At 51.1% G+C, this 26,048-nt stretch overlaps 2 protein-coding genes across 2 annotated transcripts; one reads left to right on the plus strand and one right to left on the minus strand.

Annotated features, from left to right (window-relative positions):
• Positions 1–15,837: 15,837 nt before the first annotated feature.
• On the plus strand, positions 15,838–16,611 carry LOC131571817 (olfactory receptor 14J1-like; the record flags this gene model as incomplete). The annotated part of the gene is made up of 1 exon (XM_058824586.1): positions 15,838–16,611. A coding segment is annotated over one exon (774 nt), but the record flags the coding sequence as incomplete, so codon positions are not given.
• Positions 16,612–22,678: 6,067 nt separating this feature from the next.
• LOC131571868 (olfactory receptor 14C36-like) lies at positions 22,679–23,611 on the minus strand. Its single transcript, XM_058824621.1, has one exon. The coding sequence runs from the start codon at positions 23,609–23,611 to the stop codon at positions 22,679–22,681; it is 933 nt and encodes a 310-aa protein (XP_058680604.1).
• Positions 23,612–26,048: the final 2,437 nt, after the last annotated feature.

Below are 26,048 nucleotides of genomic sequence, written 5' to 3' on the forward strand. Positions count from 1 at the left end.
CAGTCTCCTTCCTTTACTGCTTCTTTCTGGATCCTTTCCTGGTGATGTTCTGGGGTTGAGGGGAAAGGTGGCTCTGGGGAATCCAAACTGTTTTTTAAGGAGGAAGAATAACTTGGAGGAGAAACATTTGGATTAGAAATAGTGTGACAGTTGGGCTTAGTATCTGTGACCACGGGGTTATATTGTTGCCGGAGGGTGAGGCAAAGGGCACTGCCATTTTGTCAGGTGTTGGGGAGGAAGGGTCTTGATTTAGGATGGCATACCCCTGGGCTGGCATTCTGGAGGCATGGCCCAGGCTGAAGGTGGAATGATTGAAAGTGGGGGCGTGACCTGCAGTTCTGGGGGTGGAGTTTGGAGGTTCATTCAGGGTGGAAGAGAAGGTTGTGGTAGCAGGAAGTGGAGGAGCCAAGATGGAGGGAGGACAGTCAGGCTCAGGGGCATCTGGAAAATTTTTCATGATCCACCTCACGATTGATTTTAATTTGTTCTTTGAAGATATTTGGTCATGATCAGTGAGAATTAACTTAGAGCATCCATATCTGCACCTTTCTACTTTGGAGATTCGGCTGCCCATTTTTCTCTTTCTCCGCCTTAGGTGGAACAGCCACTGGAACACCCCAAATCAATAATGGGACATGGGTGCATATTGTAAAAACACAGTGGCAAAATGGCCAATAATTGTCCTGCATTTCCCTAAACCCACCTGCAATCCTACACAGGTGAAACTGTTGTTCTCCCTGGGGATCCTTGCCGAGATCCCTCAAAACAATGATGAATCTGCCAGCCTGACGCAATCCAAAATCCTGGGGAGCACTGGTCTATCCATCAGCCAACCACTCTGACGAGACTAAATGTCATGGTCTCTGTTTGGGCGGCAAAGGTCGCAATGAGGGTGGCTGTGACAAACCTTTCTTGTTCCCCAGCTTCAGGGCAAAGGTGGTGAAAATGAAAAGAAGCAGATGCTGGGGAAGATGAAACAGGAAAGCCTTATAAATATGATTGCCTGGCAAAAGATTTTGAGAATATGGAAACTATAAGTGAGATTAAAATGAAATCAAACTTTGAGACACCAAGCCTTAGTTACTGAACAACTGGAAAAGAATGGTATGGCCAGCTGAAAGTAATCTTCCTTTGATGAAACAATACCCTCTGCTTGCAGACAGGTCCAAGGCTCAGAGCAGACCCTACTAGCTTGGCAGAAGGAGTCCAAAGACTAGTTTTAGGGTTTAAAATGTAGCACAGTATGGTAATGTAATCATTCTTATAGGCTGTATATAAATGCTATAAGATTTGTATCTTGTACTAGATTGGTTAGTGAAAATTAGAATATGCAGCACAGAAGCAGATTTATTGTATAGTAATGGGAAGTCCCCTCCTCTTTTGGGCATCCATTTTGGGTGTCTCTTTCGAGCTCCTCTTTCGGGCCTGCTCCGAGCTGTGGCTGGCAGCTTCAAACAAGGCCCCTGCACCCACACCCTTTGCAATAAACCACAAGTTCCAAGACCTGGCTTCAGATATCTCTTGTCTCTGTCTGTCCCAACTGTCCTAGCCCCCAATGATCCTACAAGCAGGATCAATGGAGTTGCCCAAAAAGAACTTTAGTAACAGGGTGAAAAACAATTAACATGGAGAAGTCAAGCACAGTACAAGGGTTGGGATTCAAAGACCTGAGATAAAGGCGAAGCACCAATATATTGACCAGTATCTTAATGGTCTATTGGTTCCATGAAGGCTCGCTGTGTCCAATGGCCCCTTGGTTCCATTGGGGCCCAGTAGTGCAACAGTGATTCCCTTGGTTCCACGAGTTCCCAAAGTGTCACAATGGCCCCTTCCTTCCATGAGGCCCTGCAGGGTCACAATGGTCTCCATGATTCCATGGGGCCTTGCAATGCCACAATGGTCTCCATGGATCCATGGTGCCCTGCAGGATCACAATGGCCCTTTGACTCCATGAGGCCCTAAAATGCTACAATTGTCTTTTGGTTCCACAAAGCCTCATGGCTTCACACTGGCCCCTTGGGACCATGCAGCTCAAGAGAGCCACAATTATGCCCTTGTTTCCACAAGGCCCCACAGTGTCACCATGGCCCCCTGGATCCATGGTACCCTGCAGGATCAAAATGTTCCCCTTGGTTCCACAAGTTCCTACAGTGGAACAGGGTCCACAAGGGCCTGCAGTGTCACCTTGGCCCATTGGTTCCACAATCCTCCACAGTGTCACAAAAATCAACAATCTCCATAGGAAGGAAACAAGTGAGTCCCAGTGGTGCAGGGGCAGATGAGAGGCAGTCACCAGAGGCCAAGTCTAGCCAGGTTTGACTGTATGGGCAGATTTTGTCTGGGAGTAACCCTTGGATATAGAGAATTTTAGACATGGAATCCCAATTTTGGTGAAGGCGCCTAGACAAGAAAGGCAGTTCTTTCCCACAGGAAGGAAAGCACAGAGCCCCAGTGCTTCGCAGTCAGATGGGAAGTGGCCCTTGCCATGTCAAATTCAGTGGGACCTGTCAGACAGCCTCCAGGAGGCCAAACCAGGCAGACTTGTTCCATGTTCCTTTGATTTCATGGAGCCCCATACTGTCACAATGGTCTCATTATTCCATGAGGTTTCGCAATGTCACAATGGCTTCTTTGTTTCATGAGCCCCAACAGAGTCACAAGGGTCCATTGTCTCCATGTAGCCCCGCTGTGTCACAATGGTTCCTTTTATATATTGGTCCCACAATTTCATTATTGACCCTTCCTTCCATAGGGCCCCCTGAGTTGCACAACAGTACCCTTGATTCTTTGAGGTTCTCTAGTGTCACCATGGTGTCCTTTGACCTGCATTGTCACAACTGACCTATGGTTCCAAGAGGTTCCGTAGTGTCACCGTGGTCACTGTCAGAGGCTGGATGAGATCGATGTCCCGAGACACCTTGGGATGCTCGGAATGCCCATGTGGGGCCAGGGCCGGGTCAGGCCTTGGTTTGTGGTGGGACAGAACCCCACCCACAGCCCTGACCTGGCAGAGCTGTCAATCACATGGCAGATGCTGTGCCAACCCCACTCTGATTGGCTGAGCTGTCAATCAATCACACACTACCAGCCGGTGCTACCCTAAATCTGATTGGACAAGCAACTGGCAGTCCCACCGCAGGGGCAGGCCCATGAAGGCCCAGGGGATTAAAAGCCAGAGCACGAGGCCAGTCCCTGGCCTCCATCCCAGTTTCTCCTGGGTTTCCTCTGTTGGTGTAGCTGGAAGCTGAGTAGTTGGTACCTATGTGTGTGTCTTTCTATGGATCTTCTGTCTTTCTGATGTTCTCTATTTGTTCTCCTTATAATCCTACTTACCTGGAACATTTTGGGTAACTAAACATCTTAAGGGTTGAAGGCCTTTAGGTTAAATGGGCTAAGTTAATGAAGTTAATGCTTTGATAAGAGTTTTATGTTGAAATGGATGTTGTAATAAACCCTTTGCCCAAGTTCCTTGACTGTTGATATTTTCCCAGTAAAATTTTGTGTCATTTGGACATCTTAGCTCAGCTGGTTTTTGCATGGTGCTGGTATCACCGAGGCTGTGGGTTCAATCCCTGTGTGGGCCATTCACTAAAGAGGTGGACTTGATGGTCCTTGTGGGTCCCTTGCTACCAAGAATATTCTTTGCATCTGCCCATGTTGACAATAGTTGGTTGATGTTTCTCCTGTGCACCAAACTCAAGTCAAGGAACCTTTGGTTGCCCCCAGCATTTCAGTGTTTTGGGGTGTTCCAGCCCTGCAGGCTGACAATGGCCTCTTGTTTCCATGAGGCCCCACAGTGTCACACTGGCCCCTTGGTTCCATGAGGATCTGCAGTGTCACACAGGTTGATGCCATTTGTCCTTGCTGTCCCTCACATGCCCCTGGCCCACAAACAGCCCCGAGCCACCTGTGAAGGACAGGCCCTGCTGTCCCAGGCTGGGCTCAGGGCTTGGCCTTTCTGCTTCCCGCAACCAGCCCAGGCCTTGCTCAGCATTGCAGTTCCCTGCTCAGAGCCTTGGGCTGCCTGCAATCCTGGCCTGAAGGATCTGCTCTCAGCAGTCCCTGGGGAGCCTTTGGCACTCCCTGCCCTCAGTGGGGCCCAGTGATGCTCCAAGGGACTTGGAGTTTTGCTTCTGACTTCTTGACAAGCTTCTTCAGCCTTCTCTCAGTGCCAGTGATTGGATAAGTTAGATGTAATGAGTGTGCTTTTTGTATTCTTTGAGATTTGCTCGGACGTGGTAGATGTAAAAGCAAGCACTGAATTCAAAATAATTTTTCCACAGCTATACCTTGAAAAAACTCCTTATGTTTCAGTGCATTCAAGTGTAAAAACGCTGTAGCAAACACATGAAGAAAGTTGTTTTAGCTTAGTATTTTAGAGTCAGGCCTGTAAGTGAGTTATAGTAAATGCTATATTTTATTTCTATAGTAAGTATTATCCGTTGCTAAGTAGTTTAAGGTAAATTATCTATTAAGTGCCATCAAATGTTAAATTATGTTAAGGTTTAGTTTTGTTAAGTTTATCTCCTGTTAAGTTTAAGTGTTATTAAGTTTAAGTAGAGCTAGATTCTGTTTAAATTATATTAGGTTTAAGTTATGTAGAATTTAAAGTCAGTTAAGTTTTGTTAAGTTTTGTTCGATTTAAGTGATTTTACATGTAAGTTCTGTTGATTTAAAAATCTGTTAAGTTTAAGTAAAGGTAAGTTTAGGTAATGTTAACTTCTATTAAGTTTAAATGTTTTAAGTTTAATTGTTTTAAGTCTAGGTACTATTAAGTTTAAGTGATGTTAGATAGATTTATCCTTTTATGATAGGCGTTTATTTTTATGACTTGTGTGCGAAGTGTTGTTGTGAACATCAGAGAAACTCCAGTTAAAAAAGGACAATCAGAAGCATTTGTGAGTAGAGCCATTCCTGTTTGAAGTATATCTGCTGTTTGAGAATAGAAAGCAAACTTGCGAGACAATCAGTGCAGGTGAAACCTGTGCATATGTTGCTCCTTTAGCTTATTTTTGTAAGTTGTATTAGCACACCTGAGTTTGGTTTGAGCCTTGTAGCACATAGAATCCTTTTTGTATCTGTTATATAGCATATCTTATAAATAGTGATAGCCTTTTCTGTTTGTTTCCCTGGCTTACATCCCTTGTAAGGGAGAAACCTTGCTAGCTGAGAATATTGTTTAGTTGTTAGAATTGCCTATTTGTGTGTTGCAAAGAGTGTAACACAGTTAGCCCATAGAATTTTGCTTTTCTAAAAAAATAAAAACAGGGAAGATGTTGGGAATTTAGCTGCTAGAGATTGGAAAATTACAAAGCTGCGACTAATTCCAAGTCCTGCACCTGTGAGATAGTGTGTCCTTGGGCCTAGCTCTAGTAGGATAACAAATAGTAAAAGAGACATGAGAAAAGAGAGATGTAACGCCTAAGGAATGAGGAAGAGTTCATGGTATAGTTTAACCAATAGATTGCTTGGCTTACAGAATATTCATAAGCTTATTATTTGCTGTATAAGTGCTTGATGCTTTCTTCAATAAATGGGACTAGTGATGAACCACCTGCTGTCCTGGTCCCCTTCCTACGACACCCCCAGAGAGAAGAAGATCCCTCCCCCAGAGGCCGGGAGGAGTTGAAGTAACATGAGGCCTAACCCGGGCTGTCTGTTCCTCTGAGTTTGCCACCAGCATGGGCCACAGGCTCACGTAGCATTGCGCCGTCCCTCCCAGACCCGCGACAGATGTCCCCACCGGATCCAGGGGCCACTCTGGGGGCCAGGCTGAAAGGGAGAGAACCATGACATCAGCACCGCTGTCGAGAAGCCGGCGGAGGTGGATTTCCGATGGCGTCGCACCAGGAACAGATAGGGTACACAGCATCTCGGGACAGTCCTTGGTCAGGACAGCAGGCCAGCGAACTTGAGGCGGCCCATTGTATCCAAAGCCACCAGCTACACGCAACTGGTCAGCTGTCCTGCCAACAGAGGACTTAAAAGGCACAAGTTGAGCAAGTTGTGTCCCTTTCGGGATCGTGACGGGAGGGGGTGGGTGTGGAGACCATGGCACAAATCTGCCCTGTGAAATCTGCATCAATGAGCCCCAGGTGCACAATGATGCCCTGAAGGGTGGCACCAGATCTCCCCATCAGGAGAGCACTCATGCCCCCACCCAAGGGATCAAAGGAATCCAGGGGAACCTTGTGTATTTTACAAGATTCTAAGACAACTGTTGCTGTGGTGCAGACATCCACACCTGCTGATCCGCGGGTGCTGGCTACAAGCCAGCAAAGGAGACCTCCATCGTCTTCGGGGTCTGGAGAGAAGCTTGTGTCTGGGCACGTGCCTGCTGCACGCTCCGCTTCACATTTCCCGAGCACGGCAACGCCTGGCCATTAACATGAACAGTCCCCTTGCAGATATTGGACATGTGATTCGACCTTCCACACCGACCGCATAGGAACATGGGAAATCTGAACTTCTGTGCTTTCTTCCCCTGCTTCTTGCCAGCCTGCACGGTCCCCTGCTGTGGCCGCCCAGCCTGCGGTGCTGCCCAGACTGGCTGCACAGCGGCAGCCATGGCAGCCAACTTCTGACCCGAGGGGATGATGTCCGCACAGGCCTCCGCCATCTGAGAGACAGTAGGAAAACCAGGCAGAGCCACTATGACCCTACTACAAGCATCATTCCAATTACACCTCACATGGTTTGCAATCACAATCCTCTTTGCCACAGGATCAGAAACCTGCCTCTCCACAGACGCAGTCAGCCTTGCTGCAAATGCCATGAAAGGCTCATCATCCCCCTGGACAATGGTTGCAAATGGCTGCCTCGGAGGGGATCGAAGCCAACGTGCCCCTGAGCATTTTCATAAAGCCCTGTGCCCAGCAGCATGTCAGTGACATCCACACGCCTGGGGTCCTGCGGCGCCAGCGCAGCATTCTGCAGCACAGCTTGGGCCACCAAACGAGCCCACTTGGTCTCAAAAACATCAAACTACTGCACAAAGTCAAAAAGCGAATGTGCTACACGACAGAGGTCATGAGGTGTCAGCACATCCATAACAACCTTCCCGAGAGTCTGCATAACCTCAGCAGACCCCAAACCATGCTGAGCAACCGCATCATGGACTTCCCTCTTCAGCTTATACAAAAGTGGTTCATGGGTGTTATGAGTAACACCCCTGAGCATAGGGAAAGCCTGGGGATCTTCCGACAAAGCCACAGCACCTGCTGTGTCCCGGTACATGGGCCCCACAGGGACAAGAGGAGATTATTGACTGGGAGCCAGGTCAACACCACTCGCCCCTTCACCCCTTGCAGCCAAAGGAGCCCCCTCCATGACCCTGCAGATGCCGTGAGGAGGCAGGCTCAGACATCTCATTGGACTTGGTTTTGGCTTCTTGCCAGAAACGTTCGGGGTTCCTCGGACGCACGGTCACTTGGCACGAGAAAAATGTCCACAAATCGGTGAGGAAGCGCCACGGCCCCAGGCACCCACCGGCCTCCCGCCGGCCGTGTCGGCATTCACACTAAAGGTAAATACCTCAGCGCCCTGTTGTGCCACAGCCCTGGCAGGGGGCGCCTTGGCGGGCACAGGTACCAGCATGGCCTGCAAACCCAGTGTGGACTGGGACGATGTGACGGTGGTCACAAGGGTTTTCAGGATGAGAGAGAGACAAGAATGTTGACTCCATGATCAGAAGGCTTGATTTATTATTTTATTATATATATATACTACATTTTAACTGTACTAAAAAGTAATAGAAAGGGAAAGGTTTCTCGGAAGGCTAAGCTAAGAATACAATCGAAAAGAATGAATAACAAAGATCTGTGTCTCATCAGAGAGCAAGAGCAGCTCTGCCGTGAGTGGTCAGTAAATCCAAACATCCACAGGAGACCAATCACGGATCCACCTGTTGCATTGCACAGCGGCAGATAACCATTGTTTACACTTTGTTGCTGAAAGGTCTCAGCTTCGGGAGGAAAACTCCTAATGAAAGGATTTTAATGAAAAGATGTCTGCAACAGGATGAGACCGGTGCGGGGCCCTGTCCCCGACATGGAGGAGGGGAGGGGTGCCAAGAGAGGTGCAGCCTGTGGAGTCGCATCACTGCAGAGCGGCACAAGGGAGCCTGGCACAGCCAAATCCACCCCGGGGCAACCATTGCCATTCCCCAGTTGGACCTGTCCCCGAACAGACCGTCCCAGGGTGGGGAGAGAGCTCCACATTGCACAGAAACTCAAACTTCCCCTCGTCCATGTCCGAGACAGAAGGGGTCCCCTGGGAACTCTGAGGGGTACAAGAACCAGACCCCCGCCAAAGATCCTCACACTTTTTCCACTGCACCAGCAGTGATCCCACATCTACGGTGCAATCATCAAAGAGGGCCTCCATGAGGTGCATGCCCACAAGAGACCACTCCTCCCTGGAGAACGGATTTGCAGAGTCCAAAAAGAGCCCTCGCTCTCGGGCCCACAGAAGCAATCGCTCAAAATCATTCCAGGAAATAGAAACCTGTTTCCACTCCAGGGCCCCCCCTCCAGAGATCCAAAATGAGGGAATCCTCCTTGAAACCCACAGTGGTTGCCATTACCCCAAGAACAGCAGGCAAAGCACCAAAGAGGGGGGACAATAAAACCACACTGGCAATCCAGACTTGGACTCAGCCTAGGCTGCAGTACACTTTGGCAGTCACCTGATGTCACTAGAGGACAGGAAAGAACAGAAGCACACATGGCTGTTCTCAAGATGAAGAAAAAATGTGAAGTTTATATTCTGACTCCAATATTTATAGTTTTCCAAAAGTAACAGCGGATTGGAGGGTGACAGTGCCACCTCTCCAATGACACTGATCAAACCAACAGCCCTTCAACTCTCTCCTCCTCCATAAAAGGAATGCGAAACAATGAGTTACTTACAGAAAGTGCGTGAGAAAGTTCACTACAAGAATGTCAACATCAGAAGGCTTAGAAAATCTTAAAAAAAAACAGAATGACACAAGTTGGGCTAAACTTGACCTCTGGTGACTGCTTCTCTGGTGACTGCCCCTGCACCACTGGGGCTCACTTGTTTCCTTCTTATGGAGACCATTGTGACACTGTGGAGCATTGTGGAACCAATGGGCCATGGTGACACTTAGGGACTTGTGGAACCAAGAGGAACATTGTGACCCCGCAGGGTAACATGGATCCCAGGGGCCACTGCGACACTCTGGGGCCTCGTGGAACCAAGAACATCTTTCTGTTCTCTTCGAACCAAGGACATGGGGCCCAGTTGGGCCTCACGGTCCCAAGGAGCCAGTGTGAAGCAGCAGGGCTTTGTAGAACCAAGAGGCCATTGCTGCATTTCAGGGCCTTGTGGAGCCAAAGGGCCATTGTGATCCTGCAGGGCACTGTGGATCCATGGAGAGCATTGTGGCATTGCAAGGCCCCATGGAATCAGGGAGACAATTGTAACCCTGCAGGGTCTCATGGAAGGAAGGGGCCCTTGTGACACTATGGGAAGTTCTGGAACCAAGAGAATCATTGTTGCACTACTGGGCCCCAATGGAACCAAGGGGCCATTGGACACAGTGGGACTCTGTGGGGCGCTGTTTAGCCATGGAGACCATTAAGATCCTTAAGGACTTGTGTAATCAAGTGGCCGTTATGACACCTGAGGGCCTCATGGAAGCAAGGAGCCATTGTGATACTGCAGGGCCCTGTGAAACCAAGGGAACATGAAATAGGTGTGGCTGCCTTGGCTTCCCAGGTGTCACCTGACAGGTCTGCCTGACCTTGGAATGTGGAAGGCCATTTCCATCTGCCCCAGAAACATTGGGGCTCTGGGCTTTTCTTTTTATGAAAAAGAACTGTCCATTTTTTCCAGGCATCCATGGCCAAAATTCCAATTCCACCTCCAAATATCTGTGTATTCAAGGATTGCTGCCAGACTAAAGTTGCCAGGACAGACAAGTCTGGCTGGTCATTGACTCCTGAGTGGCAGCACTCATCTATTTTCCAAACACTGGAAAGGGCTGTGTGCTTTTCTTTGTATGGAAAAAAAAAATCCTTCTTTTCCAGGCACAAATGTTCTAAATTAGGACTCCGCATTCATAATTTCAAATATCCAAGGGTTGCTCCAAGCAAACCTGCCAGGACAGACAGGTCAGGCTTGCCTTGGCCGCTGATGGCTGCCGTTCATCAGCTCCTGAAACATTGGGACTCTGTGGTTTCCTTCCTATGGAGACCAATGTGACATTTGAGAGCCTTGTGAAATGAAGGGGCCATTGTGACACTGCAGAGCCTTGTGGAACCAAGGACAGCACTGTGGCTCTGTTTGGCCGCATGATCCCAAGGGGCCAGTGCAAAGCAGCGGTGTGGGAGTTAGCCCAGCTGTAACTCAGAGTCAGACAGATTTTACCCTGGAAGAACTGGGTGTGAGTTTCAAGTTCTAGGAATGATTCGATTTACTTGGGTTGAGCTTGAGAGTTTTCCCATAAGCCTTTAGTGTTGTTATGCTAAGTTGTCCAAGTTCTACTCCTGTATTGGTTTATTGGTTACTTGTTTCTTCTATATGGTTATTGTTCTAGTTTTCTAGCCCCAAGTGTCTATGTTGTGACTTCCTCTTTGTCTCAGGTTTTAGGATATTGCCCCTCGTACCGTGCTCGACTTCTCCATGTTTATTGTTTTTCACCCTGTAATTAAAGTTCTTTTTGGGAAACTCCATTGAACCCACTCCTTTTCATTTTTGCCACCCTAGCCCTGCTGAAGTCAGGGACTCAGAGAGGTTTGTCGCAGCCACCCTTATTGTGACATTTGGCACACGAACAGGCACCATGACATTCAAGCCTCCCTGTGCCAGTCACGTCAGCTGGGGTTAGCTGATGGATAGGTCAGTGCTCCCCGGGATTTTGGATTGTGCAGGCCTGGTGGATTCATTGTTTCTTCGAGGGACCTCGGCCCGGGATCGGGAGGGGCAAAAACGGTTTCACCTGTATAGGATTGCAGGTGGGTTTGGGGAAATGCAAGACATTTATTGCCCATTTTGCCACTGTGTTTTTACAATATGCACCCAAGTCCCATTATTGATTTGGTGTGCTCTGGTGGCTGTTGCCCCTAAGTTGGAGAAGGAGAAAAATGGGCAGCCAGATGTCCAAAGTAGAAAGGAGCATATATGGATGCTTTAAGTTAATTCTAACAGATTGTGACAAAATATTTTCAAAGAACAAATTAAAATCAATCATGAGGTGGATCATTAAAAATTTTCCAGATGCCTCTGCTGTTGAAATCCATACCGCTGAATTTTAAGACTAAGTGGGACTTAAACTGTTCAAGCTTTCGATCAAAAGGGAGCCCATTGCAGTCCACATGCTCCCCATCTTCCATAACATCCTTGAGACCCTTCACCAGCAAGCAATGTCTCAAAAACTCAATCCGTTGGTCACTCCTAACTCAGGACCTCCCCTCAAACATGCCTTTCTCAGACCTTCCACAATGGTCCAAGATGGCAACAGCCTCGTGGTCTTGGAATATCATGCCCTGGAGACTCAAGATGGAAGGAGCCTGAATGTGGCTTGGGAGCCGGATCATCCTCCCTCCATCTTGGCTCCTCCACTTCCTGCTACCACAACCTTCTCTTCCGCCCTGAATGAGCCTCCAAACTCCATCGCCACAACTGTGGGTCATGTCCCTACTGTCAATCATTCCACCTTCACCCTGGGCTGTGCCTCCAGAACTCTACCCCGGAAGTCTGCCATCGTAAATCAAGACCCTTCCTCCCCAACACCTGACAAAATAGCAGTGCTCTTTGCCTCACCCTCCAGCAATAATATAACCCCGTGGTCACAGATACTAAGCCCAACTGTCACGCTATTTCTAAACCAAATGTTTCTCCTCCAAGTTCCTCCCCGGAAGACAGTTTGGATTCCCCAGAGCCACCTTTCCCCTCAACCCCAGAAGGTCCCTAGGAAAGGATTTGGAAGGAAGCATTTAAGGAAGGACACTGGCAAATAGTCTTGAAACTCCTCGTTGCCCCGGTATGTTATGAAAGAAGGGGGCAGAATCCCAGGTGTCAGCCATTGGTTTACAGGGAAATCAAGGATCTGTGTAGGGCAGCTAAAGAGCATAGGAATGACTTAGCTTGTTTAAATGGCCTAAAGAGGGCCATGTTTACAGCACATCATAACTCCCTATGATTTAAAATGTATTAGGACCATGTTGTTGTCGCCTACAGAATACAACCTGTGCGAAGGGGGATGGAAATGTTTACTAAATCAATTAATAGCAGACTATGCTAATAATGAGGCAAGGGCGGAATTGACAATCAACCATCTAGCTGGAGAAGGACAGCAAAGCCGACTAGATGATCAAGTAGAAGGTGTCCCCAGAGAAGTATTGGATGATATCAAAGAGATGGCTTTGCAAGCTTTAATCCAGGTATCGGATGATAGCACCCCCAATGTGGACTGCCTTGGGTGGCTGCAGCTAAAGCTTTAGGACAATCAGACCATCTTGGGTGCCTGTTAACTAAGCAAACCGATGTTACTCCCTCACCCTGAGCGGCCTGCTCTCAGACATAGAGACCATCAGACATGGTACCTTCCAGAACAGCGATAGAGTTTTTATTCTGGGCACATGGGCATGGCTGTGTAGACTCTGAGGGCATGTGTTGCATGAACCTCTCCAGCTGCAGCGAGTCAATCCACAAGAGCATTCTAGTACTGAATGAAGAGTTCAAGAAACTTCAAGTGGAAAAAAAAGACTGGTTCAATAATCTCTTCCAGTCAAACAGACTAAAGGGTTGGATGATGTCTATCTAAAACAGGACATTTAATTTTCTTAGCTGTTGTTGTATTGTTAATTGTCTCATGTTGGTTTGGATGCTTTCAGAAAGCCTTACAAAATTCTTTCAGTTCCATCTTGGTTGTAAAACAGAAATCGGGAAGATACCCAACACAGGCTGCTCATGGACTCCTTGGACAAGAGAATCGGAGGACAGGATGGCACAAAAACTTCTCAGAGACTCAGTGTGGGCAAGGAAACACCTTAAAAGTCCCTAAAAGTATTCTTAAATCCATAAAGTACCTTAAAAACCTTAAGTATCTAAAGCCATTAATGAGCCCCACTGAGTGTCTGTACAAAGCTCTCCTGGGACTCGTTAAAGCAGATAATTGGGGCCATGATTGCACAAACTTCACACAGAGTCTGTATCAAAAGGGAAACACCAAGTATCTTAAAATAACTGAAGTAAGCTGAAGTACTAATGAGCCCCACTGAGTGTTGTTACTGACAAAGCCTCTCCAGGGAATAATTAAAGCAGATAATTGGAGGCCATGATTGCAGAAAGCTCTCAGAGACTCAAGGCAAAAGCCAAACCCAAAGTCCTTTGAAAAACCTGCAATCCCTGGGAGCATGAAGGAGCCCTCAGGGCCATTCCTGAGCAAGACTCCCAAGGGACTCCTTCTAGCAGATCCTTGAGGCCACTGGGATGTGGGCTGGGGGGGTATGCTGAGGGCAGGACAAGGGGCTGACAGTGCCCAGCCTGGCTGGGGCTGTGCCAGGAGGCCCCAGGGCCTCAGCACAAGGTGTCTCATCACAGCCCTTGGTGGCACAGACCCTGCTTTGCCCCAGGGCACAAGGACTTGGCTACTCTTTGTCCCCACCTGTCATCACTGCCTCCAATTCTCTGCTCTGCCTGGGGCCTGGGGACACTTTCTCAGTGGTATCTCCCAGTGGGACCCATTAAAAGTCCAAGAAACTTTGGAGTTGGATTCTGCCTTGGAGTTCTGGAGAGGTTTCTTCATCTCCCTCTCAGGGACTGATGTTCATGGCCTGAGCACAAAGCCCCAGAGGCTCATTGAAGTCCTGGTGCTGTGTCTGTGCTGCTGAGCTGGGCTGGGCTCCTGGCACAGAGGCAGCTCCTGGTAACCAAGAGGAGCTTCAAAAGCACATTTCTCTTGATGAGCCGCTCTTCTGCCAGCCCAGCAGGGCTGGGGCACTGCCTGAAGCCACCCGGGGCACAGCACAGAGGCCCAGAGAGCTTCAATCAGTCAGGGCTGGGAAGGGGCTGAGAAGTGCCTGGGGCACAATCACTGCCAGCCCTTGGCACAGGAACCTCTGGCTGCAGGACAATGCAGCTGCAGCTCCTGGAGCCATCTCCTGAAGCTGCAACAACCCAATGCCTACAGACTCTGTGAGTACAACTCTGGGTATTTCTGGTGCAGGGGAGGTGAAATGCTTATTAAGGTCTGGCATACTGAGGGGTTCTGATCAGTCATAGAATATTTCCAAAATAATGAATTTAACAAAAATGAGGACTTTTACAATAACTAAGTAGGTATTCAGTTTCCTACTATTGGAGAATGGTAGCCAAGAGGAGATAAATATTAAAGCTTGCTTATGAATTATATTAATTCTGACAAATGCCAGAAACATCTGAAGTGTTACTTTTAGTGATCAATAGGTTCACAGGAGATCCCTAATATGCTTGCAGCCACTCTGACCATGGACAGCACCAGCATCACCTTTGCTGGACCCATCAGGCTCAGTCTGAGCTGTTCTTTCTCCAAGCTGCAAATAGAACCTGCCTCCAGCCAGTGCCCTGCAAACAGGCAGGATTCTGTCAGGCCAAGGAGAGTGCACAGATATTTGGGGTCTGTGAGTGCTGGCAGGGAGAGATCAGGCACAGGGAAACACCTGCAGGAGGGAAATCTGCAGGAAGCAGAGAGAAGATCAGGCAATGAGAGAAAACAATACCCAGAGATGCTGTGGCAGGGGGAGTTTAGAGATGCCCACAGGATCCCCTCCAGTGCAGCCCCTCCCTCTGAACAAGCCCCCTCCCTCCTGTGCCCCAGCCAAGCCTCTGCCCTCAGGGCCAGGGCTCCAAGGCGTGCAGCCCCTCCTGTGCAGGCAGAGCTGCAGCAGAACTGTGGGGCAGCTCTGCAGCCCTGGGCGCAGTTCCCTCTACAGAGCGCATGGAGCAGCTCTGGCCCTGGGGGCTCTGGCAGGGGTCACAGCTGGCTCAGGGTGACGCTGTCCCCAGTGCCCAGCTCTGGGCAATGCTGTCAGTGCAGCCAGGGAAGGAGCTGCATCTCCCTTAATCCAATGCCAGCATAAGGACACTTGGAAGTGTCCCTGAGATTTCAGTCCAGGCTGGGAGCTCCAGTCCTGGCTCAAACCTGTCCTAGAGCATCTCTGAGTTATAAGATTGGCGGAGAGAGGCAGATGTGTTGTGACACTGAAAATTCTGCTGGGTTGGTGAAATGAGCAAAGAGACCCCTTGGCCACAAATGTGGAGCTGGGCTGTGGGGGATCCATCTGCTCTCAGCAGTAATTAAGGCATTTCTGGGAAAAAACATGGGAAGTTGATCACCCTCCACCTGCTAAAGTTTAAACCCCTGAGAAAATCTGAACAGATCAGAATGACAGACCACCTCCCCTTAGTCTCCACTCATCACTTTGTCTCAGAGAAATCACTGTATTTTCCCTGGGGACAGCAAAAATGCTGAGGGTTTATGATATCCAAGAATACCAAGACAGAATGGAGGGAGCTTAAAAAGAAAACTGCAGAACTCTTGAACACAAAAGGAGGCCTGTGTCTGTTACAGGGGACAGTGTATGGGAAATTGATTTGATTTTGCTTACAGGTGTCTCCTCTATCTCTACAATGTCTTTTTCTCCATGAATAGGTCCTTATGCCAAGGATCAGCAAATGTCCAACAGCAGCTCCATCAGGCACTTCCTGTTGCTGGCAGACACGCGGCAGCTGCAGCTCCTGCACTTCTGCCTCTTGCTGGGCATCTCCCTGGCTGCCCTCCTGGCCAACGGCCTCATCATCAGCGCCGTAGCCTGCGGCCACCACCTGCACACGCCCATGTTCTTCTTCCTGCTTAACCTGGCCCTCAGCGACCTGGGCTCCATCTGCACCACTGTCCCCAAAGCCATGCACAATTCCCTCTGGGACACCAGGAACATCTCCTACATAGGATGTGCTGCTCAGCTCTTTTTCTTTATGTTCTTCATCTCAGCAGACCTTTTCCTCCTGACCATCATGTGCTATGACCGCTACGTGTCCATCTGCAAACCCCTGCACTACGGGACCCTCCTGGGCAGCAGAGCTTGTACCCACATGGCAGCAGCTGCCTGGGCCAGTGGCTTTCTCAATGCTCTGCTGCACACAGCCAATACATTTTCCCTGCCCCTGTGCCATGGCAATGCCCTGGACCAGTTCTTCTGTGACGTGCCCCCAATCCTCAAGGTCTCCTGCTCACACTCTAACTCCCACAGGGAATTTGGATATCTTGTTGTTACTTGCTGTTTAGCACTTTGCTGTTTTGTGTTCATTGTTTTCTCCTATGTGCAGATCTTCAGGGCTGTGCTGAGTATCCCCTCTGAGCAGGGACGGCACAACGCTTTTTCCACCTGCCTCCCTCACCTTGCTGTGGTGTCTGTGTTCATCAGCACAGCCATATTTGCCTACATGAAGCCCTCCTCCATGTCCTCCCCATCCCTGGATCTGGCCCTGTCAGTTCTGTACTCAGTGGTGCCTGCAGCCCAGAACCCCCTCATCTATAGCCTGAGGAACCAGGAGCTCAAGGCTGCAGTGAGAAGACTGATGACTGGAGGGTTTCAGAGACATTAAACTGCTGGCCAAATTCTACAAATGACGTGAAATAAAAGTAATGTTATTGATGGCTTGATAGAGGCTTTTTTTTTCTTTATATTAATTTTATCATAATGTCCACAAAGAAATGTCATTCTTTGTGCCATCTCTCATTTTGTTTCTCTCCACCTTCCCTGAGCCCACAGACTGTGTCAATGAGGGGCTGCACTCTCAGTGGCTTTAAAGGATCTAAAGAATCTCCGAGCAAAGCTTTCTGCAGAGATGCCCTTTTGTTGCCTTCTCTGGAGCTGCAGCAGCAATGTCTGTGTGCAGAGCTGGGGGCAGATCAGTGCTGGCAGAGCAGCTGTGCCCAGCAGCAGCAGCACTTGGTGTTGCCAGTGCTGCTGCCGTGGCCCTGCCCCACTGCCCTGGTGGCCCTGGTGTTGCTGTAGGGCCTGAGTGCTCTCGGGGCCGGGCACAGCCCTGGGGGTGGCAGTGCCGGGGCTGCAGCAGGGACAGGCCATGGGCACTGCTGGGGCAGCGCTGACGCCTCAGCCCCAGGCCTGGGGGCTCCAGGCTCTTTGCCCAGGCTCTTGTAAGAACACGGCCAGGCCAATGCTCTGCCCAGAAAACCCCCGTGAGCAGCCCCAGGCTGGCTGTGGGCAGGCTGGGGGAAAAGAGCATGGCTGGGGCTCTGCAAGGGCCCTGGGGGAGAGGGGAATGAGCAGCAGAGCAGGGGCTGATCCATCCCCAGTGCGCTGGACAGCCCAGGGCAGCGTCCCAGAGCGTCCTGATGGAGCTGCCAACTACATCCCCCTCTGCATCCCTGGCCTCTCCCCCAGCTCACACAGGTGCCCCATCCTTGCAGGCACAGACACGGCAGCACTGGCTCAGCAGCCCCTGTTTGCATTGCACACAGCAGGGGGAGCACCCCCATGCTGTTGCTGTGGGGACATGAACCTGAGGGAGCACAAATGCCATCAGCCCTGGGGCCAGCAGGGGCTTGAGCACACCAGGGAAAGCACTCAGCTTTGTCCTGGCCTCTGCAGTCAGCCAGAAAGTTTGTTCCCATCAGCTGGGAGTTTCCTGTCCCACTGCAGATGCTGTTTGCTCAGAGCCAGGGCTGCCTGGCAGCCAACCCCAAACTGCCCTGAGCATTTCCGTGGTTTCACCTTTGCTTTCTCTACTCTTTGCCTGCTTTAAATTTCTTCCTATTTCCCTCCCCGGTTCCCTGCCCTGCAAACAGCACCTCCCTGTTTGCCCTTTCCTCTCTGATCCCACTCCCCATTGCAGTTCCTGACTTGGCACCATGGGAATGTCCCTTGGGGAGCAGGATCAACCTACAAGTGCTGCAGGAATTGTCTGCAGGCTCCTGCAGTGCCTGGTGCTGCTCCCTTGCCAGTGGCACCCAGGCCAGGGGGGCACATCTGGGCTGCTGTGTCTGGCTCTGGGGCTCCCTGTTCTGGGCAGTGAGGAGGAGCTGCAGAGGCTCTGCAGGACTGACAGGATGGGCTTTGGGGCTGGCAGGAGAAGCTGAGGGACCTGGGCTGCTGGAGCTTCTGCAGAGGAGGCCCAGGACTCCTCCTGCAACTGCTCCAAGGGTGGTTTTAGAGAATCCCAGAATCAGCAAGGCTGGAAAAGGCTTTGGGGATCAACAAGTCCAACCTGTGCCCGGAGACTGCCTTGTGTCTTCTGAACATCCGCTTCTCCAGGATAAACCACCCCAGCTCCCTCAGCCACTCCTCACACCACTTATGTTCCAGACCACTCCTCAGCCTTTTTGCCCTTCTCTGGAAACTCTCCAGCCCCTCCATGTCCTTCCTGAATTGGGAGGCCCAGAACTGGACACAGCACTGCCCAACCAGTGCTGAGCACAGGGGAAGAATCACTGCCCTGCTCCTGCTGGCCACACCATTCCTGATCCAGGCCAGGAGCCATTGGCCCTTCTTGGCTCCCTGGGCACACTGCTAGCTCATGTCCAGCCTGCTGTCCATTACTCCCTGCAGGTCCCTTTCTGCCTGGCTGCTGTCCAGCCACTCTGTCCACAGCCTGTAATGCTGCAGGGGTTGTTGTGGCCAAAGTGCAGAACCTGGCACTTGGACTTGTTAAGCCTCACCTTGTTGGATTTGGGCCCTGGATCCAGCCTGTCCAGGGCCCTCTGCAGAGCCCTCCTACCATCCAGCAGATCAAAACTCCCAGCCAACTTGGTGTCATGAGGGTTCCATGAGGCCCCAGAGTGTCGCAATGGTCTTCATGATTCCATGAGACCTCTCAGTATCACAATGTCCCTTTCGTTCCATGGGGCCTCTTCGGTGTCACAAAGTCCCTTGGATCCTTGGGCCCTGCAGTTTTATAGTGGATCATTGGTTCCATAAGGTCTGTCAGTGCAGAAATGCTCTCCTTGCTTACCCAGTGTCACAATGGCCTCTTGGTCCCAAGGGCAACCATGAGGTCAAACATGTTTCCTTCATTCCAGGAGTCCCTGAGGAGCAGCCCTGGACCCTTGGTTCCATGGGGCCCTGCAGTGTCATAATGGCTCCATCCTGACACCAGGTCCTGCTCTGTAACAATGCTCTGCATGGTTCTTAAAGGCCCTGCAGGGTCACAGTGGCCTCTTGGTTCCCTGAGGCCTCAGAGTGCCACAATGAATTCCTTGGTGCTGCAATGTCACAATGGAGCCCTGGTGACACATGATCCTGCAGTGTCTCCAGGGACCCTTGGTTCCATGGTGTCAGGGTCCATCCTAGTGGACAGATGACCTGATGGTTCGTAGGAATGATCTTAGAGTACAAAACACCAACACAGTACAAGGGGGTTTGCAGTGATGATCAAATCAAATGCAGTTTTATTGAAATAACCACAGCAAAAATGCAATAGAGGGATTAAGGGAGAGAAAAAGAGAGAGAAAGAGAGAGGAGAGAGAGGGAGAAGGAGAGGGGATATAGCTACCAACGCAGAGACGAAGTCCTTTGGTGCAGTCCCGCCGAGGGTCCGCCTGCTATACTGGGGAGATCTCGAAGGCTCTAGCTAACTCAGAGGATTTTATTACTGAAAATTGTGGGGGGGGGGGGGGGGAACAGATGTAACAGGTAGTCCACGTTCTCAGCAGTAAATGAGCTTGATAGATGTAACAGGTAGTCTATGTTCTTAGCAGTAAGCAAGAGCCATTGTATACTCGGTCCAGTGGTCACAATCTGCAAACATCTCGCTTTGGTCAGCTTGCCTCCCCACACACCTCCCCCGGGCTGGGGGTTTCAGTTCCAGTCCTTGGAAGGAGCAGAGGGGCCTTTTAGGAGTTTCATGTCTCAGTCCTTGATGGAGAATCTTCTTACATCTCAGTCTGTCTGTCACGGTGGTTGTAAAACAGGCGAGGGTCTTCTGTGGGAGACCACCTGAAACTCAGGAGAAGTCCAGCCAGGCCGAGAGGTGGGACAGCTTCCAGAGCTGCTATTGTTGCAAATGGGGCATGGTGCCCTCTTCTTAGCATACAGCAAACACACTTGTGTAAACAATAGCTCAACACTGAGCTTTCAGGTCTCAGGGCCCATGGCGTATGACTTTTCTCCTTCAGAGCCAGATATAGACGGGGGGGGGGGGGTCTTCTCTTCAGTGGTCTCCCAAGGACGATCGTGAGGCAGATGAGGGAAAATTAGGACAGACTCTCACACCAGAACAGCCCCTGTAATCCAGGAGGAAGCAGTGAGTGACCTGCTGAGCCACTCAGATGCTCACAGGTGTGTGGGATCAGATGGGATCCATCCCAGGGGGATGAGGGAGCTGGTGGGTGAGCTCCCCAAGCTGCTCTCCATCATTTACCATCAGAGCTGGCTCAGCAGGGAGGGCCCAGGGGACTGGAGGTACCAGTGTGAGCCCATCCCCAAGAAAGGCTGGAAGGAGGAGCTGGGGAACTCCAGTCCTGTCAGCCTGAGCTGGGTGCCCAGCAAGGTTATGGAACAGATCACCTTGAGTGCCATCACAGGGCACCCACAGGATGGCCGAGGGATCAGAGCCAGCCAGTGTGGATTCCAATGTCTGCATGGAATGGTCTGGATGAGGGGATTGTGTCCAACATCAGCAAATCTGCAGATGACACCAAACTGGGTGTGAGTTTGGATCTGATGGAGGATGGAGGTAGGAGGGCTCTGCAGAGGGCCCTGGACAGGCTGGATCCAGGGCCCAAATCCAACAAGGTGAGGTTTAACAAGTCCAAGTGCCGGATCTTGAACTTTGGCCACAACAACCCCTGCAGCAGTACAGGCTGGGGACAGAGTGGCTGGACAGCAGCCAGGCAGAAAGGGACCTGCAGGGACTGATGGACAGCAGGCTGGACATGAGGCAGGAGAGTGCCCAGGTGGCCAAGAAGGCAAATGGCTCCTGGCTGGATCAGGAATGGTGTGGCCAGCAGGAGCAGGGCAGGGATTCTTCCCCTGTGCTCAGCACTGCTTGGGCAGCACCTCAAGTGCTGTTTGCAGTTCTGGGCCCCCAATTTAGGAGGGAAATGGAGGGGCTGGAGCATTTCCAGAGAAGGGCAACAAGGCTGGGGAGGGGTCTGGTACACAAGTCCTGAGAAGAGTGGCTGAGGAAGCTGGGGTTGTTTATCTTGGAGAACAGGAGGCACAGGGAGACAAGGCAATGTCAGGGCAGAGGTGGGACTTGATAATCTCCAAGGTCTTTTCCAACCTTGCTCATTCTTTGATTCTCTGGAACCCCAGTTGGAGCAGTTGCAGGAGGAGTCCTGGGCCTCCTCTTCAGAAGCTCCAGCAGCCCAGGTCCCTCAGCTTCTCCTGCCAGCCCCAAAGCCCATCCTGTCAGTCCTGCAGAGCCTCTGCAGCTCCTCCTCACTGCCCAGAACAGGGAGTCCCAGAGCCAGACACAGCAGCCCAGATGTGCCCCCCTGGCCTGGGGTGCCTCTGGCAAGGGAGCAGCACCAGGCACTGCAGGAGCCTGCAGACAATTCCTGCAGCATTTGTAGGATGATCCTGCTGCCCAAGGGACGTTCCCATGGTGCCAAGTCAGGAACTGCAATGGGGAGTGGGGCCAGAGAGGAAAGGGCAAACAGGGATGGGCTGTTTGCAGGGGAGAGAACAGGGCTGGGCAAGAGGGAGAAATCTGGAACAAGAAAGAGGAGAGAAAGCAAGGGTGAAGCAGAATACTTGCTCAGGGCAGTTTGGGGGTGGCTGCCAGGCAGCCCTGGCTCTGAGCAACAGCGTCTGCAGTGGCAAAGAAAACTCCCAGCTGATGGGAACAAACTTTCTGGCTGACTGCAGAGGCCAGGACAAAGCTGAGTGGTTTCCCTGGAGTCCCCCAGCCCTTGCTGGCCCCGAGGGCTGATGGCATTTGTGCCCCCTCAGGTTCATGTCCCCACAGCAACAGCATGGGGGTTCTCCCCCTGCTGTGTGCAATGCAAACAGGGGCTGGTGAGCCAGTGCTGCCGTGTGTGTGCCTGCAAGGATGGGGCACCTGCGTGAGCTGGGGGAGAGCCCAGAGCTGCAGAGGGGGGGATGTTTTTGGCAGCTCCATGAGGACACTGGGACACTGCCCTGCACTGTGCAGCAAACTGGGGATGGATCAGCCCCTGCTCTGCTGCTCCTTCTTGTCTGCCCTAGGGCCCTTGCGGAGCCCCAGCCATGCTGTTTGCCACCCCCAGGGCTGTGCCCGGCCCCGAGAGCACTCAGGCCCTGCAGCAACAGCAGGGCCACCAGGGCAGTGGGGCAGGGCCACGGCAGCAGCACTGGCAACACCAAGTGCTGCTGCTGCTGCTGGGCACAGCTGCTGTGCCAGCACTGATCTGCCCCCAGCTCTGCACACAGACATTGCTGCTGCAGCTCCAGAGAAGGCAACAAAAGGGCATCTCTGCAGAAAACTTGGTTGGGAGTTCCTTTATTTCCTTTAAAGTCACCCAGAGTGCAGCCCCTCATTGACACAGTCTGTGGCCACAGGAAAGTTGGAGAGGAAAAAAAAAAAAAGGTAAATGGCAGAAAAAATGACATTTTTTCTGGACTATATTTAAACATAAAACAAAGGAAAAGAACCTCCACAGTTTAGCCAAAAAGAAGTAGCAAAGATGACTTTGATTACAAGTTATTTGCAGATATTGCCCAGCAGTTTAATGTTTCTGAAAGCATGCAGTCATCAGTCTCCACACTGCAGCCTTGAGCTCCCAGTTCCTCAGGCTGTAGATGAGGGGGTTCAGGGTTGGAGGCACCACTGAGTACAGAACTGACAGGACCACATCGAGGGATGGGGAGGAAATGTTGGGAGGCTTCAAATAGGCAAATGTGGCTGTGCTGATAAACACGGATAGCACAGCCAGGTGAGGGAGGCAGGTGGAAAAGGCTTTGTGCCGTCCCTGCTCAGAGGGGATCCTCAGCACAGCCCTGAAGATCTGCACATAGGAGAAAACAATGAACACAAAACAGCCAAATACCAAACAGGCACTGACAGCAAGAAGTCCCACTTCCCTGAGTTGGGATTTGGAGCAGGAGAGCTTTAGAATATGTGGGATTTCACAGAAGAACTGGCCCAGGGCATTGCCATGGCATAGGGGCAGGGACAATGTATTGGCTGTGTGCAGCAGCGAATAGAGAAAGGCACTGGCCCAGGCAGCTGCTGCCATGTGGGCACAAGCTCTGCTGCCCAGGAGGGTCCCGTAGTGCAGGGGTTTGCAGATGGACACATAGCGGTCGTAGCACATGATGGTCAGCAGATAAAACTCTGCTCCAATGAAGAACATAAAGAAAAAGAGCTGAGCAGCACATCCTGAGTAGGAGATGTCCCTGGTGTCCCAGAGGGAATTGTGCATGGCTTTGGGGACAGTGGTGCAGATGGAGCCCAGGTCGCTGAGGGCCAGGTTGAGCAGGAAGAAGAACATGGGCGTGTGCAGGTGGTGGCCGCAGGCTACGGCGCTGATGATGAGGCCGTTGCCCAGGAGGGCAGCCAGGGAGATGCCCAGCAAGAGGCAGAAGTGCAGGAGCTGCAGCTGCCGCGTGTCTGCCAGTGCCAGCAGGAGGAAGTGCCTGATGGAGCTGCTGTTGGACATTTGCTGGGGCTGCACATGGGGACCTGTTCATGGAGAAAGGACAGTAAAGACTTAGGGGAGGTACCTGTAAACAAAATCAAGGCCATTTCCCATACATCCTCCTTGGTAACACACAGACATGGTCTTTAATGTTTAAGAGTTCTGAGGTTTTCTTTATAAGCTCCCCCCATGTCTCTGCTGGTTGTTTTTGGATATAAAAACATAAGCATGTCTGAGGCCCTCAGGGAGAACAGAGTGAGTTCCCTGGGTCAAGGAGATGAATGCAGACTGAGGAGAGATGGTCTGTCATTCTGACCTGTTCAGAGTTTCTTTGGGCTTTAAACTTTCTCAGGTGGAAGGTGACCACCTTCTTATGCTTCCCTTAAAATGCCACCACCTACTGCTGGGAGCAGATGCATCCCCCACAGCCCAGCTCCACATTTGTAGCCAAGGACTCACTTTGCTCATTTCACCAACCCAGCAGCATTTTCTGTGTCACAACACCTCTGCCTTTCCCCATCAATCTCATAACTCAGAGATGCTCTAGGACAGGATTGCACCCTGGATTGAAGCTCCCAGCCTGGACTGAAATCTCAGGGAGACTCCCAAGTGTCCTTATGATGGCATTGGATTGAGGGAGATGCAGCTCCTTCCCTGGCTGGACTGACAGCATTGCCCAGAGCCGGGCACTAGGGACAGCGTCACCTTGAGCCAGCTGTGCCCCCTGCCAGAGCCCCCAGTGCTGGGCAGCTGCTCCCAGCCCTGTGCTCTGCAGAGGGAACTGGGCCCGGGGCTGCAGAGCTGCCCCACAGCTCTGCTGCAGCTCTGCCTGCACAGAAGGGGCTGCACGCCTTGAAGCCCCAGCCCTGAGGGCACAGGCTTGGCTGGGGGCACAGGAGGGAGGGGGCTTGTTCAGAGGAAGGGGCTGCACTGGAGGGGATCCTGTGGGCATCTCTAAACTCTCCCTGCCACAGCATTGCTGGGTTTTGTTTTCTCTCCTTGCCTGATCTTCCCTCTGCTTCCTGGAGATTTCCCTCCTGCAGGTGTTTCCCTGTGCCTGATCACTCCTTGCCAGCACTCACAGACCCCAAATCTCTGTGAACTTATTGATCACTAAAAGTAACAGTTCAGATGTTTCTGGCATTTGTCAAAATTCATAATCAAACTTTAATATTTATCTCTCCTCCCTCCCATTCTCCACTAGTAGGAAACTGAGTACAAAGTATTAGGAAATGTCCTTTTTTTTGCCAAAATCTTTATCTTGGAAATACTGTATGACTGATCAGTACCCCTCAGCATTTTAGACCTTCACGAGCATTTCACCTCCCCTGCACCAGAAATACCCAGAGTTGCACTCACAGAGTCTGTAGGCAGTGGGATGTTTCAGCTTTAGGAGTTCACTGCAGGTGCTGCAGCTGCATTTTCCTGCAGCCAGAGGTTCCTGTGCCAACGGCTGGCAGTGATTCTGCCCCAGGCACTTCTCAGCTCCTTCCGAGCCCTGACTGATTGAAGCTCTCTGTGCCTCTGTGCTGTGCCCAGGATGGCAGCAGGCAGTGCCCCAGCCCTGCTGGGCTGGCAGAAGAGCTGCTCATCAAGAGAAATGTGCTTTTGAAGCTCCTCTTGGTTACCAGGAGCTGCCTCTGTGCCAGGAGCCCAGCCCAGCTCAGCAGCACAGACACAGCACCAGGACTTCAATGAGCCTCTGGGGCTTTGTGCTCAGGCCCTGAACATCAGTCCCTGAGAGGGAGATGAAGAAACCTCTCCAGAACTCCAAGGCAGAATCCAACTCCAAAGTTTCTTGGACTTTTAATGGGTCCCACTGAGGGACACAACTGAGAAAGCGTCCCCAGGCCTTGGCAGAGCAGAGTACTGGAGGCAGTGATGACAGGTGGGAACAAAGAGAAGCCAAGTCCTTGTGCCCTGGGGCACAGCAGGGTCTGTGCCACCAAGGCCTGGGAAGAGACACCTTGTCCTGAGGCCCTGGGGCCTCCTGGCACAGCCCCAGCCAGGTTGGGCACTGTCAGCCCCTTGTCCTGCCCTCAGCATCCCCCCCTAGCCCACATCCCAGTGGCCTCAAGGATCTGCTGGAAGGAGTCCCTGAGGAGCCTTGGTCAGCAATGGCTCTGGGGGCTCCTGAATGCTCCCAGGGACTGCAGGTTTTTGAAAGGACTTTGGGTTTGGCTTTTGCCTTCAGTCTCTGAGATGTCTCTGCCATCCTGGTCTCCAATTATCTGCTGTACTTAGTCTCTGGAGAGGCTTTGTCAGTAACAACACTCAGTGGGACGCATTAATACTTCAAGGTAATTCAGTTATTTTAAAGTACTTGGTATTTCCCTTTTGATACAGACTCTGTGAGAGGTTTGTGCAATCATTAAACCAATTCTCTGGTTTAACGAGTCCCTTGAGAGCTTTGTACTGACACTCACTAGGGCTCATTAGCACTTTGAGATACTCAAGG

Source organism: Ammospiza caudacuta, unplaced genomic scaffold, assembly GCF_027887145.1.
Source record: "Ammospiza caudacuta isolate bAmmCau1 unplaced genomic scaffold, bAmmCau1.pri scaffold_39, whole genome shotgun sequence".
Taxonomy (NCBI): domain Eukaryota; kingdom Metazoa; phylum Chordata; class Aves; order Passeriformes; family Passerellidae; genus Ammospiza; species Ammospiza caudacuta.

Bases quoted from the DNA above. Each gene is read 5' to 3' on its own strand.
- LOC131571868 (XM_058824621.1), bottom strand. From the start codon at position 23,611: ATGTCCAACAGCAGCTCCATCAGGCACTTCCTCCTGCTGGCACTGGCA.